Raw genomic sequence first — 18,988 nt, 5'->3', positions numbered from 1 at the left:
ATCCTTCTATGCAAGGCCTCTCACGTTTAAAAAACACCTGCCCAAATTGCTATGTTTACTATTGGATACAAGTATCAGAAACAAAAAAAAAAAAAATAAGTGATTTAAACCTAAGTCACATTTTCCTATTGCATTCAGTGTAATTTTTGGACTATTTAATGTCTATCAACTTTATTTTTTATTTTTTATTTTTTATTTTTTTTTTTGGTCTGTAGTGGACTTTGGTTGCAGCCCGTGAAAAAGGCCAATTCTAAACATGATTTTTCTTCTTACTAAGATGCAGACCATCACTGGTCCTAAGCAGGACGTGTAAACCTGGAAATGTTTAGGTATGCCAGTTCTTTTTCAGGTAGAGAGCACCTCCTGAGCCTGCTCAGGCACACCTAAACACAGGGGCTTCCCTTTCCTCCCAGCACTTCAACACTGTGGGGTATCCCACACCACATTGCCTCAATATGACTGAAGAAAGGGGTCTGAAAATCCTTGCTATGGCTCCTGAGCATTTCTTTAAGAAAAATACCCCCCCACACACAGTGAAATATAGTGATGTGCATGAAGGAGAGGGATACATCCTTGTTGCAAAAATGCAGTTGCACTTGTTTTAGCTCCTGAAGAAATCTGGCAGCTCAAAACTGCATGACCACTGTGTCAGAGCATTTTGATTTCTACCTCTTCGAGACCACGATGGGAAATGTTACATTAAAATCTGCTCATCATCATAAATGTCTGCGTTGTATGTGACAACACTACCAGTGAATAAACATTTGCAGCATGCAAGGTATCAGACCTACATTGTTTTACTTATATTCAATTAAGATTGCCAATTGCATCTTAAGGTAACAGAGGCGCAGTGACACTTTTTGAACATTTTCACAGAACATTAAACATTCCTCAGTCCCTGCGGACTGATAACATGTAAAACTATGTAAGCATTGAGAACATGTAATTGCTTTCGCTTCCCCAAATAATAATGCACTTCTGCCAAACAATGATGTGATAAAGTGTACTACAGCCTCTCAGGCATTAGAACCTGGAAATCCTGAAATATTTTAAAATCTGGATTTTTTTTTTTTTTAACAGTTTGCAGTAACAGAAGTGCCACACAGCAAAATGGAAAGCCACCTGATATCCCCACTTATGTGTGTGAGCTTTCAAAACTGCAGAAGCAGCACTGAGAAACTGGTATCTGCCAAAAACAGGACAGACAGACACCAAGTCTGAAACCGTACTTTGCGTGTGTCAAAAGTCAGCTGTGCTTTGTCCACGATGCACAGAGCTAGGGTCCAACCCCGTCCTTTCTCTTCTCAATAATCAGAAGCAACAGCAGCTGAATGCTGGTACTCGAAGGCAGCTTCAGCACGTTTGAGGTGCTGCTGGCCTGAGGCAAAGTTGTGATACAAAAGCACGCAAGTGAAGCTGGACGCTTCTGCAGGTGCTGGAGATTAAAAGGAGCCTTAAGTAAAGTTTCCTTAGAGACACAAGAACACAACTCAAAGCTCAGTGCTTGTTTTAGCAGTTTTTGCTGGAGAGTTGCCTTGAACAATTAACAGTAGCAGGCAAATCCAGCGAACACTCTTAATGTAGACTTTGTCTACAAGAAAATCGTCACTGATTAGACCAACACCAATTTGGTAAGTAATTCTAGATCAGTAAACAAACTTTGTAGACAAATCATTCAAAAAATTTATATATATATATATTAATATATATATGTAATATATATATATATATATGAAAGAGGACAAAATCTACTCCAGCAGTTCCATCCAGTTCAGCACTCAGTTGTCCTGGACAAATCGAGTCCAGCTGATAACCTGTCACCTTCTGTTTCCCATTCTCCATTCTCCAAGCTCCAGAAGTCTGTGAAAGCTTTGCTGAGCTATTACCATGTGGTAAAACTACCTAATTACACAACTAAAAAGATTAGAAATACTTTATGGAAATACCATTTGTGTTTGAGTAGGAAATTATTCTTGAAAGGAATTCAACTTTTTTTTTTTTTTTTTTTTTTTTTTTCTTGGAGGCCTCTTTTGGTACATTGTAATCTCCATATTTTGCTTTATATCCCATCTGTCTATATCTGCCTATTGCCTCTTGCTTTGTACCTAAATCAGAAACTGTTTCCGGCAGCGAAACATTTACTGTTTGTTTAATGCACCCAGATCTATATGCTTTAATAGGGCTACAGTAATCTAAAAATTAAATAATACATTTTAAAAAAATCTCATGACTTTGTATCTAAAAACACTCAGGAATAGCATTTCAAAATGAACAGGAATAAAAATATGTTCAACCTGTTCTTCTAATACATCATATTTTGTTATTTCACCATTTTTTCTTTAAAATGAGTGCACAAAAGGCCAATGAATGTAGACAAAATTTTATTGTTGTTTTATTTATTCATTATTTTATGTACACTTGGTATTTGGCAACACAGTCAAGGGGATACAAATTAAGTTTGCAAAGCAAGATAAATACTATAGGTTGGTTATATATGTTCACATTTCTGTCACACAACACATTTCTGTCATCTCGGAATTAGCAGACACCGACAACTCAGTCGATTCCAAATTCTTTACACTGGCAGTAACAGAATAAAACTTTACAACACTGTTACAACATTTTAAACGATTCAGCTTATCAGAATAAAACAGGCTTAGTTTACTAAATAGGACTAATTGGTGTGTAAATATGTAATTTAATTTTTAAAATAAAATGAAAATATATTTAAACAAGTCAAATAAGGCATTAGAATTCTCCATAATACATTCAATCACTTATAAATGCAGGGCTAACTTCTCTGTTTTGTATAGGTGTGCAGGTAAAACCCCTTTGGCACGTGACACTTTATATCACAAATATACGTCAAGTGATACACGCCAAAGGTATTCAGACAAGGAGGCATCAGGTATCTGTGCCTGCATACGCACAGAGACCTTTGGGTTTTACATAGAGAAGATGCGGTAGTCAAATCTCTACAAAAAATATACATTAATAACATACCTTCAGTTCACCAAGCAGAATACTGAGAGGAGAAAAAAACACCGTTTTGAAATGTAATCAAGTAAAACCAAAAAAGCCTCGGAGGCGAATACTAAGAGGAAATGTAGAGATCACTTCGAGGTAAACACTGCTAGTATGCTAACAGGGGCACAAAGCGAAAAATGGGGTGAATGTTGGGTGTGTACAACTTAGGGAATGACAGCACAGAGAAGAAATTTGGCTTCTAACACTGTACATCCAGACACAGCTCTGGGAATACTCGCTATGCTTAGGACTGCAGCTGTGCAAAGTAAATGGATGTTAGCTTCGTGGGCCCACGGCCCGTGAGCTCAACGTCGGGAAACAGCCATGAAAAACACATCCATGTACTCACTGCTCCCCCCACCTCCTGCTTTTGGTCTTGCGAACCAGTCTTCCACACGCCTTATTTATGTCCTCATTAGCTTTTGTAAACTAAACTTTCCAGTGTCTGCTTCTCAAGGGACTTCAGCTAGGAACATTACTGAAGCCAAGTAGGACGTGCGCATGTTCTCATAGGCTCACAGCAGCGTTGGGGCTTGAGCCACTGTTATGAGGGGAAAGCGAACAACCTCTGTTTGGACACTTTTTCTGGATGTAGTAATGAGAGGAAATATGTAAAATTATGGAGTTTTAAAACACAACCAGAAGTGGCTATCCTCATTTATGCTAAGTCAAAATAAGACATTTGCACAGCCAACATGCTCTCACCTGCTTCTTGTTACACTCTCACTTAAGTTTATTGCCTGTTCCCTTCTGCTCATTTTAATACCCAAGTTGGGGGGCTTTATAAAGGCTTTAAACACTTAAATAGTAGAAAACAAAAGGCTTTTTAGTTTTAGCCAAGACATTTTGTAGGAAGGCATCATAAACAGTTCAATCAACAGAGCAAGGAAAGCTGTGGCCTTTGGTGGAAGCAAGAGAAGATAGGGGGCTAAGAGGGGCTTATCCAGAGCAAAGGGATCCTAAGAGACTAATTTCCTGACTTTGGAACCTACCACAGAGATTTAAAATAAAATGATACTAATATCCTCCAACTATAGAAAATGTACTTAGAGGCAATTATCGCCCCTTTTCTTTCTGATTTGTCATTAAAAAGAAAAAAAAAAAAAAAAAAAAAAAGAAGAAGAAGAAGAAGAAAAAAGGTAACTTGATTGTGGTGCTTTGGTGCTTGCACGTATAGCAGAACTATTTACAGATACTGTCCAGGACTGTTCCCTCTACTGCCGCTCTTCTACCTATTACATAAATTAGTCCCTTTAAAAAGTAACACAGTAGCAGGTTGTTGTTTGTCAAACTCCCATTGTGGCAGCAGAAAATTGATAAAATATTAATAATATAATAAGATAAAAATATTAAGTCAAACACCATGCAAGTATTTTGTTGCTGGTTACTTGAGGGGCAACAAGGAGAGAGAAATCCTTTTTAAATAAATTCAGGTGCCGTGTTTGTGTATTTAAGTTTGAAGGCCTGGAAATGCCATTCCTTCTCACTCACAGCAATAAACGTGGGCAGTAAACGACCCCAGACAATTCACACACACCACTTGTGGAAATGCGGCCAGCCTCAACACACCCCAGCTGCGCTTCTCTGTTGAGAAGACAAACACAAAAAGCCACAAGATGCTAAAGAGTTGTAGTGGTTTTAGGCTCACTAGGAAGAGCTAGAATGAGACCATCAAATCAATTTCACTAAGATGGCTCAAGGGACAGCTGGTAATTAGGACTTGTCTGTCAGTGAAAGTTAAATGAGAAAGCACAAGGTCCCCCTGCAAACACACTAATTCCTGAATATTTAAATTCTTTTTTGGTAACTATTCCAAAATAAATCCAAGCATAGACTAGCCATTAGTTTCCAAACCACAACCAAACAGCTGTTTATTAATTTCCCTCTGTTCAATGCAGAGTAGTGTGCATTGTGCAGAAGTCTTTGGTGCAGCCATAAGGAAAGTAAGTCTAAATAGACCAACGTTCATAGAGGGAACCCATCTCCTGAGAGTGAGCAGAGGACCGGACTGACAGTAAAACTGTCCCTAGCCAACAGCTCTTGACAATATTATAATGGTGAATAATCATACAAGGGATGGTAAGTTCATCATATTATACACAGTATCTCCCTGAAATGTTGAGTGTTTCATAACCTTTGTCCTCTTTTTCACCTGAATTCAAATTTTAATGTTTTGACACTACAAATAATTAATCACCATTCACAGTTTACAACAGAGTAAGCAGGAAAGAAATGGCACCCAAAGCACGGTGATCCCAATTTATCCTAAGATCTATGTAAATAAATACTAAAAATAAGAAGACACAAACCAAAGTTCCTAAAGTATTATAGGCCAGCTTCTGTTTAGAAACTAAATTTTGTCAGTACCCGACAATAGAGGCGTTTATCTCAGTCCTTGGTGTAACTTTCAGACTTCAGAGCCAGAATAATACTACCATAAAATAGTTGGGTGTGGTTTGTACATTACAGAACTGTATGTTGAAAACGTTACCAAATTTTTTTGTTACATTTTCCCACTAATGCAAACAAAAATAGTACTTCTCTTAAAAAAAAAAAAAAAAAAAAAAAAAGGCAAAAAAGCACAAGATTCTTGTGCCTACTTGTGACATCACAAATTTTTTAAGACACTTGTGTGGCCAGCAGGACTAGGGAAGTGATTGCCTCCCTATACTCAGCTCTGGTGAGGACGCACCTTGAGTACTGCATTCAGTTTTGGGCCCTTGCAACAAGAAGGACATCAAGGTGCTGGAGTGTGTCCAAAGACGGGCAATGAAGCTGGTGAAAGATCTAGTGAATGAGTCTTATGAAGAGCAGCTGAGGGAGCTGGGGTTGTTTGGCCTGGAGAAAAGTAGGCTGGGGGGAGGGGGAAACCTTATTGATCTCTACAACTACTTGAAAAGAGGCTGTTGCAAGGTTAGTACTGGGCTCTTCTCCCAAGCTCCAAGTGATAAAACAAGAGTAAACGGTCTTGAGTTGCACCAGGGTTGCACTTAGTTTGGATATTAGGAAAAAATCCTTCACTGAAAGGGGTGTGAAGTACTGGATCATAGGCTGCCCAGGGAAGTGGTTGAATCACCATCCCTGGAGTCTTCCAAAATGTGTAGATGTAGTGCTTAGTGACACAGTTTAATCGTGGATTTGGTATTGCTAGATTAAAGGTTGGACTAGATGATCTTAGAGGTCTTTTCCAATCTAAATGCATCTATGATGCTGTGATTTCTTCCTTTCCCCCACCTTCCCCCACCTTCACCAATCAGTACCCTGACAAATAGAACAACTAGAGTTCAAGTCTCAGATGACAGTCACTGAGGGGCTGAGGTAGGAACGGACCTCTGGAGGCCATCGCATCCAAACCCTGAACCCCTGACTAAGTAGGGCCATCTACTTGCCCGGGGCCAGGGCCAGGTAGCTTAAGATCTCTGAAAAAGGAGGATCCACAACTGCTCTGTGCCAGTGCCCTGTCAACTGCATAGTAAAGTAGTTCCATATGTTTCAGCAGAAGCTCTTGTGGGTCAGTTTGTGCCCACTGCTTCTTGTCCTGGCCCTGAGAACCACTAAAAAGAGCCTAGCTCCCTTGACTTACTCCCCTCCATCAGGTTTTTCCTATCGCCCAAGCCTTCTCTTCACCTTTGTTTTTACCTCAGAAGTAGTTTGTGTGTCCTCAAAAAGGATGAATTGCAAACCTAACTTTTAACCTAAGCAACTAAGTATTGCAGGTCTCTGTGTGTGTATGTGCCTTTTAAAAAAAAATGCAGGTGGGCAGCGGTAGGTCAAGAATATTTTTATGTAGTTCATAACAAAGAAACAAAATGGTAAGAGACATTAGGAACTATTGCACAAGCATGTATATAAAACTGTAATATCAACAGGGTCTTAATGCTGAATCTTGGCCTAGAAATGTAAGTATGGGACATTTTACAGGAAACTAAATTTCTGAAAAAGGTAACTGCTGATCTAGAACAATGAATGCACCTTCTTCATGTCCATAGATAGGTCTGGCCATCTTTCCATGAATTTTCATACCAACTATCTCAAAAGTGCTATTTGCTTCTTTTTCTCAACTTTCTTGGCATTTGATATTTCTTTAGTATCCATGGAAAAGCTTTGTTTTGTTTTTAATTTATATTATTTGCTTGTTTTTAGAAAAAAGGAATAAAACACGCAAGAGAAAAACTTCATTCTTCACAAAGGATCCTTTACAACTTAGTATGTCTTACGACAGCCATCATTCTTAAATCAAATCAAGCTAGAGCTACACAACAAAAATAACAATAATTTATCCATCAGCTTAAATTTATCCATCAGCTTATCCATCCGCCACTGTCTGCTATTACTGAGGCTGAGTCTTTTTAAGAAGAAACACGTCTTGCCAAGGCCCTTCTTTGAAGATCATGAGGCCCTTCACACACAAGACTCATGACTCAACCCTTCCTGATGTCAGCCATCACAACTTGTCCCATGCATGGCAGTATTTAATTAAAAGCCCTTCTTGTACTTCATTGCCAAGTAAGAAATCTGAAATCACAAAAACTAACATCTCAGTGAAAGGCAAACTTTTATTTTGGAAAAATATTGACCGTGTCTAACATAGCATGTACAAATGCATTAAACCAGTAATCTTTCGCTTAGTAATATCAAAAGCTACAACTTACGGAACCATTGCAAGAGAGTAATAATGAGCATGTAAATCAATACACAAAGCCACCCCCAAGCTCCATATAATAAAATGCTACATTTTATCTAGTTTTTGTAAATTTAGTAGTCCTGCAGATGCAATATGGGAAACATATCCCATAAGATGCAATAAGTACACACAGTAAGAACCAGGACTGAACACACAATTTTTTCAAATGCACAGTGGGTAACATTGCTGATGACAGGAGAACAGTTAAAGTAGTCATAGGTTTAATTATAGCAATATGAAAGATTATCAAAATAAGTGCAATACATTAATTCTGTTTTCCAGTTAATTTCATGCATTCACAGAACCATACATATAGCCAGTTAGGTACATGAAATTTTAAAATAGAGAAATGGGATGCATTTCAATTTAATAAAAAAGACACACTATAGGCATTGGCAAGGGACTCAGGGACGAAGCAGATACTGGAATTTATATATATATATATATATATAAGTTGTCAACATCTCTGATTTAATTCTTTCTGGATAGATTTTAGCAGGTTTTGACATTTGGGGATGGATGTTGTTCCAGTCTTGTTTTTTGGTACTCCAAGGCAGGTAGTACAACGCTGGATGGAATTAATCTCCGTTTGGTATTCTAAAGAAAAGCATCAAACCTGAGCTACAATCACAGCTTCCAGTCTCCGCAGGGGCTCTCCAGAAAATCATTCATTCTACTTCTCTTAAATATCTATCTCAGGAGAAGATTAATAGCTCTCTAGAGGTGCCTGGATTCCTCCCGTAAACCAAATGTCTAACTCTCAGACAGCCAGCACTCAGTGAGATGAATACCACTCAGTATACCATGACTGCTGGACATCTTACATCTGGAAAAGTAGCGTGATAGCCATAAGGAAATGACCGAGCAATAAATAGAATAGGTTTCCTGGTTTTTTGTTTGTTTTTGTGTGTGTGAGAAATTTGGATATCTAAGTACATGGGTGTTTTAAGGTTCAAACTGCTATGTGAACTGTTCTTCTAAAGTCAAGCTCAGTGATCTACTTGAGTGCATAATTTAAACAAAAGCAGCCCATCCATGTCCAGAGAGACATCTAGCCTAGTCAGACAATTTGGGATTATGAATACAAGTACATACACTATTGAATTAAAACCTTTGAGAGTTGGGAAGATGTTCTAACTGCTAAAATTTTCATATTAACTTTTTAAATGACCAGAAGAATGAATGACATATCTCCCTATGTGACAGCCCATGCCAACTTCATACATATAGTACAGAAATCCCCCTTAAGTTGAAGAACAGGAGAACTTCAGAACAAGACACTTCCCCCCCCCAGGCATTCTCGCTTTTTTTTTTTTTTTTTTTTTAAAAAAAAAAAAAAAAAACATTCACCAAATCACATCTTTTACCATGCTTCAGAAACATAGATGAGATCAAAGGACAAGATAAGAAAAATGGAATATCTTTAAAAGCAGGATTTAGATAACGTGACAGAGGGATGGTCCGTTGGAGAAGATGACCCAATTCCAGAATAATTAAATTCCTCTGACTGATTTGGCATCATTCATTTTGGATTAAGCGAAACTAGAACAAGTTTCCCTCTATATGACTGCTTCACATGGAGAGAGTCCACAGTAGTTATCGGGCTTTGCGTGCGCACTCTGCCATACCCTGTAATACCTTTCATGTGTAGACAAACAAAAGGCACTGTGGCAAAGCAACACAGGAAATACTGGGCACCTAACGGCCAGGCCTTTCCGGTTGCACAGATGGAGAGGGACTCCGTTTCTGTGTATGGAGAAACAATGTTTTAAAAGCATAACTGCTACAAAACACCTTTGCTATTATGGTTACTTCACAAAAGTAACTGATGCATGAAAACCTTTGAGATTTATACATAGAATGTATATATACTCACACAGAATGTGTATATACATACATGTACGTATAAATGGTATATACACACATCTAAGTATAAAATAACTAAAAATACAGTGACCTATTCTTGCTTCATTGTGACATATAAGGAAGGTCTAGAACTATGTTATTTTCTTTTCTTAGAAATATCAGAAATGCAAAACCTGGTCTTTCTTCGCCTTGCTGGAAGACTTCTTGCCGGTATAAAGCCATAGCTGAAAGAGCTTTTAACTCACTGATTGAAGGTTAAGGTGTACAAGTACAGATGAAAGTATTCCCCAATTATTTATCAGCTATTTGACTTTATTACATTTTAAGTTTTAAATGGTCCAAATAAAGAGCAGACTTCAATTTATCTTTCAAGATAAAATAGAACATTTCTGACAAAACCAAATTCAAAAAGAAGGCACAACATAAAGAAAAAAAATAGTATGAACAAAATGTCAATTTAAACTTCCTTTATACTACCTAAAAAGCAACAGGGAACAAAATCCTTTACACATACATGATTACAAAAACACTTGATTCACTGATGCTGTAGTAGTGACACACTACTATTTACCTAGTTTACCAGTATGAAGGCACAACGGATATAACTTCATCCACATCCCATTCTATTTACAGTGGAAAACAAGGAAGATCTCTAAGAAAAAATGAGATACACAGATGCACCCTGAGAAGTAAAATTTCTCAACAGAAACATTTGTTTTAAAATACTGTTCTTTGTAAACTCCTGTTATCTGAACCTGTGTTTTCCTACAATGCTTAATAATGCTTAATATTCAGTTACAATGAAAAATGTTACTTGTAGATAAAAAAAAATTAAAAGTTAAGTTCCCAGAAAAATAAATCACCCCAAACCCGATTGAAACAAATGAAGTCTCAACACAGAATCATGCCAAAGCTGACATCTGTCAGTAGGGAAAAAATATGTGAATTTAAAGATCTCTAACAATGTCCAGTTTAATAAAAAATGGAATGGCATAATATAGCTGGAAATCCCATAGTGCCATCTGTGTAGAGGAAAAAAATAAAATCAAAAAGCCAACTGTGTATGCCCATCTTCAGATCTGGAATTCCCAAAAGAATCTGTAAAATTAAAAAAAAAAAATCAGAAGAAAAAGGTCTTTTTATAAAATCAGATAGATGTTTTGTAGCTGTTTCATGACATGGTTTATAAAGTATTGGCACCAGCACAAAGAGTTCATAGTGTTCATTCAGGAGTCACAGAGATTGTCAAATCTATAACATTTCATAGCAGTCCTCTACTAGTGGATGGTTTTTTACTGCATAAATTGAAGTAATTCTTTGCCAGGGATCTTCAGTGCAATAACGCGCTTCTGCCAGACAAAATATTTTCCCCCTTCTTCCAGTAGGTAATAAGTGCCGTCGTGACAGTAATGGTGGAGCCAATATCAAATGACAGGCTGTACTTCATGGTCCATATTCATCAACAATAGCTAGAAAAGGTAAAACACTAAACTCTCTCTGTACATAGCAACATACTCTAGCCATGGTATTAAAAAAGAAAGAGAAAAGCTTCGTCCAAGTAAGTACAAAAAGGAGGAATCTTTATAATTTTTCCATCAACAGTCTTCCTTCTTCAGCAGCTAAATAGTATTAAAGAGAGTGCAACATTACTTGGAGCTATCACCTCTTGGAAACCAAAACAAATACAATACCTTATAATAGTAAATCACTAAACCACATTTGCTCTTGTTTCAAAACCACTGTATTTTCATTGCTGTTTTACTGAACAAAGATGCTTGTTCTTATATTTGATAGCAGATTTGATTCCAGTGCAAGAGACAGTTGCTAATACATTATCTCAAGTATTATTATTTTTTTTTAATGGTACTTGACGTGATAAACAGATGTATCACAAACCAACAGTCTTTACCATGACAGAAATTTGAAAAGAAAATTGCTGTGGAGTTTTCTACACACCATCAGTTATGACACTAAGTACCTGGCTCAAACTTTATATCCAATACCAAGAAGCAGCTGGCAATTTTCTCTCTCGTTTCTGCTATAAGTTCAGGTGGAAGGTTCTTGCTTTTATCTGTTGTGTCGCTTAGGCTGGACTGTAAAACATCACTACATCTATTTCAGATGGAGGAAGGGAGAAAAATGTATCAGATACAGTTCATTGCCAAAAAAAAGGAAGAAGACAAAGTGTCTCTTCAATCCATTCTTAGAGAAGCTTAAGCAGTTTTTCAAATAAAAAAATTACAGGCCTGATCATAAGATCTTATGCTGCAGAACAAACTAAAATGCTACAGTATGTGTGTATGTATATCTGTAAACATTGATATATACATACACACACATATATACATAAAAGGAAGCACCCATCTTTTTCTTACTGCTAAATATTCAACATTTTCATTTATCTAGATATTAACATAGTCTACTGTCTGTAACGCCCTAAAAAGGGATATTTAAGATGTTTTTCATTTTCTTGTCATTAAAGCCACACATATGGCAAGTACTTAGAAACATGCAGTGCCACAAATTAACAGAATAAACAATTATTAGGTACAAGAGAAATGCATAATATACTTAAATGTATTTTACCCATTTGTGCAGATAATTAATACTCTCCACTATTTCATAGGGAATTTATACTCTTCTTAAAAAAGTCAGCACAAATTCACAGGAAATAACCGTCAAACGAATTCCATAGCAGCATATGTAGTGAGTCACTGGGTGAAACTCTTTTTTATGAACACGTTAGGAAAGTTGGCATTCAGTTCTAGGACAACTCTATTATCAATTTGTGAACAGAAGGACACATCGAGTAAAGAAAGATCTTTACAAGACTCCAGCAATTTTCTTAAAGATGCAGGGCTTACCATCCTTGTCCCTGTTTGAAAACAAAAAAGACAAAAAAAATAGCAAAGTTAATATCTTTTTTTAAAGCTGCTAATACTGCAACATAAAAAAAAAATAAACAAACATTATGCTACACAATATTTTTTTCCCAATTAGATTTCAAATGAAAAACTTCTCAGAAAAAATCTTTGCAGATTTTTTTTTTTTTCCCCAACTCAGCTGCTTAAGTCCACTACTTTCTCCTTAGGAGAAATGTTATAACTTCAAGAGAAATTCCGAACTACAGAAGCTGACCAAAAGTACCCAAGGCCACAAGATCCAGGATCGAGATGCTAGGCTTTGGCCAAAAGCAAAATTGTATGCTACACTCGTGTCCTTGATTCATCATCAACTGCTCATGATTCTTCTGGTGATCCCAATGACTGGCACAGTACACACAATTATGGGCTATTCCCATTATAAATAAATCAGCAAGGCTTCTAGGACTCTAGATTGAGTATTATACCCAGAAGCATGCAAGAGCAATTCAAGTACTATCAGTCTTTCCTGTATATAGGGTAACTGTAACAGAAAACATCCTATTTCCTCCACTAAAAACATGACCATAGTGAATATTAAGTTTCACATTGGGTCAGGTCAAGCACGGGATTCAGTCAGTCAGAAAAAAAAAATATATATATATATATATAAAATTATATATAAATATAGAAAAACACATTCATAAGCATGGATCCACTACAGTTGATGGAAATCTAGTCAGCATAGTCAATGTAGCAAACAATTCAGTTGACTGGGGTATGACTCAGTTGCCTGAAGTGAAGTGCCTGGTGCCAATTGGGATTCCTTAGACCATGCAGGACATCTACACAGAGCTGGCAGACAAGCCACAGGACTGACTGGAGATCCATGCCTCACTGGAACAGCTGACAGCCGGGCAGGTTACTCTGGGCAAGTAAATCAAGCCTAGATGTCTACGGTGGGCTACATCACTCATCAAGGTCATCCAACATGACTGTAGACATCTATTGGTAGGTAAGTCAATTTACACACAGCTCTGTCTTGAACTGATTTTCACCCCAAAAAGCTATCTAGTCTAGTATCTTGTCTTTGGCAGGGCCAATAATGCTTACAGCAAAACCAGCAAAAATAGGTGTAATGATAGGAGGTTTTTAAAGTAGCTGTTCACTGGTAGATACTCTCAACTGACAAATTATTGATTTAGAGATTTCTGAAGCTACCTTTCATGAATGCTACTACTACCTTTCTGAACTCATGTATATTTATGGCCCCTCCGCTAGTTCTACAGTTTAACCATATTTGATGTTCAAAAAGGAAATCAGCTTTAAACCCACCGTGTGTGAATTACAATAAATAAGGGGCAATGAAATAAAGAAGCAGTGAGAGCATTCCCATTTCACTTTTTCTAAATCTTTCATAAGCTTGATGGAACTGTTTTCCTTTTCCTTCATTATCAGCTTACTAAGTATCAAAGCATCATTTTGCAGATCTTCGGTATCAAATTCTTCGGCTTTAGATTTTTCTACCCTGTACGCTTCTGCGTTATCGGCAAGCCCTGGTACAGTGTTACTCATCCCTTTGCCTGAACTACTCAAACAGATCAGACACAGATCAGACAGCACCTACCATAGTACAGACCCTGGGTGAACACAGTAGTGATCGAACTTCGGTGTGCAAAAAGAATTAGCCTCTACATCCTTGGCCTCTGTTGTCTGTCTCTGAAGCACCTACTCTAAGACGGAAGACTGCTAAGTTTAAAAACCGAACAAACTTGGTAAAGGTTTTTGAAAGTCCAATCCTATATGGACTGGATCAGTGTTCACCACAAACTCCATGGAATTCTAGGTTTGAAAGACAATCATCCTCACAGGGATGGAACTCTCCTTCAAAATATTGTAACATTCCTCATGGCCACTGATTCTCTTCAGTATGGCTGGCTGCAACCAGTTCACACAAAAGATAATCCTACTGTTTTGTAGCTTCTAACCTATGCAAAAGATAGTGCCACATTTGTGAACCTTCACTCCTCTAGTGAAGAGGCTGATTAATGTGACAAATCACGCACAATAAGATCTCAGTCTTGTATTTGAGCTCATTTAGAACTGCTGCATAAATACCATTTAGTCCTAAATATTTATTATTGTTCAATGTATTGATTTGTTCAAAAGCTTCCTCTATTGACATTCCAATTTAAACAGTTTTCCAGACTAATCTCCTGGAAAGAATGGGTCTGATGGCAGCCTACTTGATCCCCATTGCAGCAAACACTACTACAACACTACAACAACAGTTTTCCTGGAAAGGCCTTCTCCTATCTGAGTGGCCAGATCAAATCTTGATCATCTACCAGTTTCCGTAATTTTCCTGTAAACTTCTTGTAACACGTGAAAGTTACAGCAGTTACCTTTAGCCATTGGTTCCTTAACACCTCATCTCTGCCTTACTATGATTTTTTTTTTTTTTTTTTTTTTTTTACTTCCTGGAGTTCATTTTTGCTTTCCTTCTTTGAACAGGATTCATTTCCAGAGAAAGATGCCTCAGCTTTTAGTGATCTCCCGTACTCCTCTGCATAAACAAGGGGGTGTCTGATTGTGCTTTTCACTTCTTCTATGGGAGGTTCTCAGATTAGTTGTTTTGGGACATCATTTTATGTTATCTGTAAACAGGCTTTGCTATCATGCCCCCACATTTTACCTCAGCTACATGGAAGCAATCACAACTTATTATTATTGTGATTTTTAACTCCCTTATCATTACACAATTAGTCACCACAGTGGTCAGCTGGTTGATGTAACAGTCCCTATTGCCACACAGAAATTCTGTGATGTGCTTTAGTTATATACTTCCTTGACCATAATTCTACTGTAGTACCATGGCCCTATCAGAAGGGCCTGCTCTAACATTCCAACTGAAACTCTAAAAGCATTATGCTAATCATCTTTCCACCAAGCTTTAAAATTGCTACTGCAATTATCTGAACTTTGACAGTTGTCCTGTGGTTTCATCTAAGACCAAGACTTTTTTTAATGGATTTGTAAGTGGATAGGTCATCTTAAATTACATGCTTTACTGCACCTCTTCCCTTTTTCCTTTTCAGACTTAAAATTTTGTTTTAGGAAAGACCTTTTCCAGAGCTAAAAAGACCAATCTGGCTGGTGTTTGTTTATTCACACCACAGGATTAGCAGACATCATTCACAGTATTACTTTGATTATACAATGTACAATTAATGATAAATACATTTATCTAAAGCACATCCAAAAACATTGCAGAAGTGTGAATAATATAGCACTTTTTCATTTGTCTTTCAAAAATTGACAACATAAGCTAGTTACCTACATAGCACATTCTGGTTTAGTTTGGAGGCTTTTGGACCTCTGCTATTTACTAAACTATTTTTTACATGGCCTAATTGCCCATTTCTCAAAGTAAATACATAACCAGCGTATTAAAATCCACTATTGAGTTTTATTGTTCAGTTTATTCTCAATAAAAAAGTTTTCTGGTACCCTCTTCATTAAAGGCACTGACTAATGATTTGTTTGCTAGAGCAGTTATATTTATTAGCTGTAAATTATTTAGTTTATATCTATCATATATATATAAGGTCTTCAAATTCTAGAGCTTTTAAGGAGACTTGTGTATAACAGCTATAGAAGTACCACCTTTGGAAACTGTCAGAGCCCCAGTTTTTAGGGCAAAGGGTAATAATTACACTTTAATAATTACACAAGCAATAATTAAGATTAAGTAAAAAAAAGTCTTAAGTAATTTCGTTTAAAAACACACCCATAATAGGCTTTCAACAGGGTACATGTGAAAAAAAACTTCCAACTGTTACTGAAAAAGAACACATATATGTTTCTTGGCTAAAGAAGTAGAGATCTTGAAAATAACCATCACTATTCCCCCAAACACTCTTACTTTTCATTTTCTCTCCTAGACCAGCCAGATTAGCCTTTTATTCTTTACTTTTTATTCAATTTATTGCACACCCTTTGAATTCTAAACTTTAACATATTGCACATTTTCATGTTTGAATTGACTAACTATGTGTTGATGCTCTCAAGAGAAAGCTGAAGATTTTGACAGCTGGCAAGGGGGCAGTTGGGTTTTCTGTTGCTCAGGAAGGTGTGGGAGGTGTTGGTATGTAGATAGGAGTACATGAAATCTGCAGTAACAAGGGTGTCTACTTTTTATTACTCTTTTTGTGCAGGACAGACAGTTAAGACTTCTGGGGAGCAAGGTTAGCATGACTTATTCTCCATCCTTGACAGCAGCCAGTAGCCCCACAGCAACGTAACTAATTGAGCAGTGAATACAGCATACAATAAAAGCTTTTGGCATTGCCAGACCAGGTTGTCTCCTGTCTTGTCATGAGATTTCCACTTCAAGATCTATAGCACTGGACAACATACTGCATCACTACAAAGCTGTCAGATGATCATAGCTGGAACATTCTACTGCTGGGTGGACATCCTCAAGCGAACAAAAAATTGGGGAATATTTCCTGTATAACCCACTGTGTCAGTCCAAATAAGTCCAGAAAAGATACGGGCAGAGAAGCAAATTATATTTGTAAGCAGGCAGCTCAGTACGTAATGGGTAAAAAAAACAACTCAGAACTTAAAAACTGAAGAAGCACACCCTCATGTACTTAGTGACACACTTATATCATACTTGCTCTTCCAAGCTGTACTATAAATACTGCAGATATGGCTCCAAACCATGACTTTTAACAGAAGTTTACTTTCTCAAGTATGCTTTACACACCATTTAAACACAACTACCCAACAAATAACACTTCATACAGGCCTATAACTTTATGCAGCCCTTAGAAACTGGTAATTTCCATCTTCCATGAAGTCCACTGGTTCAAGAAACAAGGGAATTACCAAGAAATAATGGAAAGACTAAGGAAAGGACAGATGGTTAGCAAGCTGCAGGACCTGCCACCTGAAGACATCATCCAGTGCACATGCAACATTTATTTTGTAATACTAAAACATAAGATAGACAGTTCAACAAGCTTTCTTTCAGAGCCTTAGATTTCTTTCAGTCCTGAAAATATCATGGTTGTAAATATTGTGTAACTGAAACAAGAAATTTTCCCTGCCAAGTTTGTAAGTCCTACCAACTGCAGAGAAACACCAACAAAGTATTGTCTGTGCTGGTGACTATACTACAAGGTAAGACATTTTGATCCTTACTTAGATAAGTCCCTGTTTTACACGCTGTTACTGAGAAAAAAAATAAGCTCCCTCACCACATGCACAGCTAACCTAGCAGCAATAGCTCTATGCCCTTCACAATGCAGGTATAAGCCAGCTGTTTCCTTACTTGGGAATGACAAAGGATATAAAAGAGTACCTCACGTTCTTTCACATCATAGAGAAGACCTGCTGTTCAAGGTTAGTCTTGTAAAGTTGAGAACTGACCTCAGGCCTCTAGCAGCTTAAGACCTGTTGTCACACTTCTTTAAAAGGACAAAAATCACACAACACATTTATATAGCTTATAGCAGAAGGCTCGTCTGACATCAGCAGCCAGAAGTCAGAGCACGGTGATTTATTTTCTCAGAACTCCTGGGCTCTAAGAGGCTAGGTCTTTGGTTCAGACAGAGACTTCTGCATTTGTATTTGAACACCTGACAATTCTACTTCCAGATGACCCAAGCAAGGTTGTGATTCTAGTTGACAACTCCTTTGAACCAGAGACTGTAATGGGTCCCATATTCAAAGACATAAAGATGGTTTCCTTACTGTTGCCAAAATAGCTGGGTCACTCCACATATACTGTATCACCTTGTACTGACTCGTTTATAGCAGAAGAAAGTCTCTTCTCTACTAAAGTACTGCTCTAAAGGAGGAAAGAGTTCTGGGAATGGATATTGAGGTTTTTGGTAATACTGCAGATAATTCAACTGGATGTCCTCTGGAGAGCACCCTTCTTAACCCAACGCACAGTTTTACCAGGAAAGGTTAACTACAAACCCACTTGACTCAGTAAATGCTGGTAAACACTCAGGGAATGGAACGAAATTCCTTTTCCATGTTCACACATTTTTCTACAAAAACATCAAGGAAGCATTAAACTGAACTCAAATTTGAATTCAAATGTTAAAGGAGAAGCGTGGCAACAAACCTTCGGTACTGGCAGAGAAGCAGCAGAACTAGCAGACTATCTGCAGGCTTAACACAACTGAGCTATTCATTCTGCAGCCTCTGGTGTAGTGAAAAGGTCAGACCGATTTGTGGGCAGACAACACCATTGTAACAGAAATGCATGTAAGTGGGTGGTCAGGAGAACATACATGTTTATGAAAGACTGCATTCACTATGCCTTCTGGAAACTTTTAGTGTCTGAGTAGGGAAAGGTACCCTTGATAATCTATCTACAAAACAGATTCCCTTAACTACAAGCAAAAACACATTGCCACCTGCAAACCTATGCATTAAGCCAGAACAGTATGTAGCACCAGGTGGAGTTGCGTTTTTATCTGTTCATTCTCCTTTGACTTCTCCTTTTCTGTTGTTCAGAAGGTGAGTC

General features: G+C 37.5%; 1 protein-coding gene across 5 annotated transcripts in view; it reads right to left on the bottom strand.

Annotated features, from left to right (window-relative positions):
• Positions 1–8,591: 8,591 nt before the first annotated feature.
• The window catches only part of FBXL4 (F-box and leucine rich repeat protein 4), a 56,299-nt gene continuing 45,902 nt past the window's right edge, over positions 8,592–18,988 (bottom strand). For 2 of the 5 annotated variants that reach the window (XM_035320718.1, XM_035320719.1), the window contains exon 9: positions 8,592–12,452. In XM_035320718.1, the coding sequence (XP_035176609.1) occupies positions 12,289–12,452 (164 nt within the window). In that variant the 3' untranslated portion in view covers positions 8,592–12,288. The remainder of the gene's footprint in view (positions 12,453–18,988) is intronic. The other 3 variants (XR_004749175.1, XM_035320720.1, XM_035320721.1) reach the window with 3 other exon arrangements.

This window comes from Oxyura jamaicensis, chromosome 3 (assembly GCF_011077185.1).
Source record: "Oxyura jamaicensis isolate SHBP4307 breed ruddy duck chromosome 3, BPBGC_Ojam_1.0, whole genome shotgun sequence".
NCBI lineage: Eukaryota > Metazoa > Chordata > Aves > Anseriformes > Anatidae > Oxyura > Oxyura jamaicensis.
The sequence above is the reverse complement of the archived record's forward strand: the minus strand, read 5'-3'. Positions and strand labels throughout refer to the sequence as shown.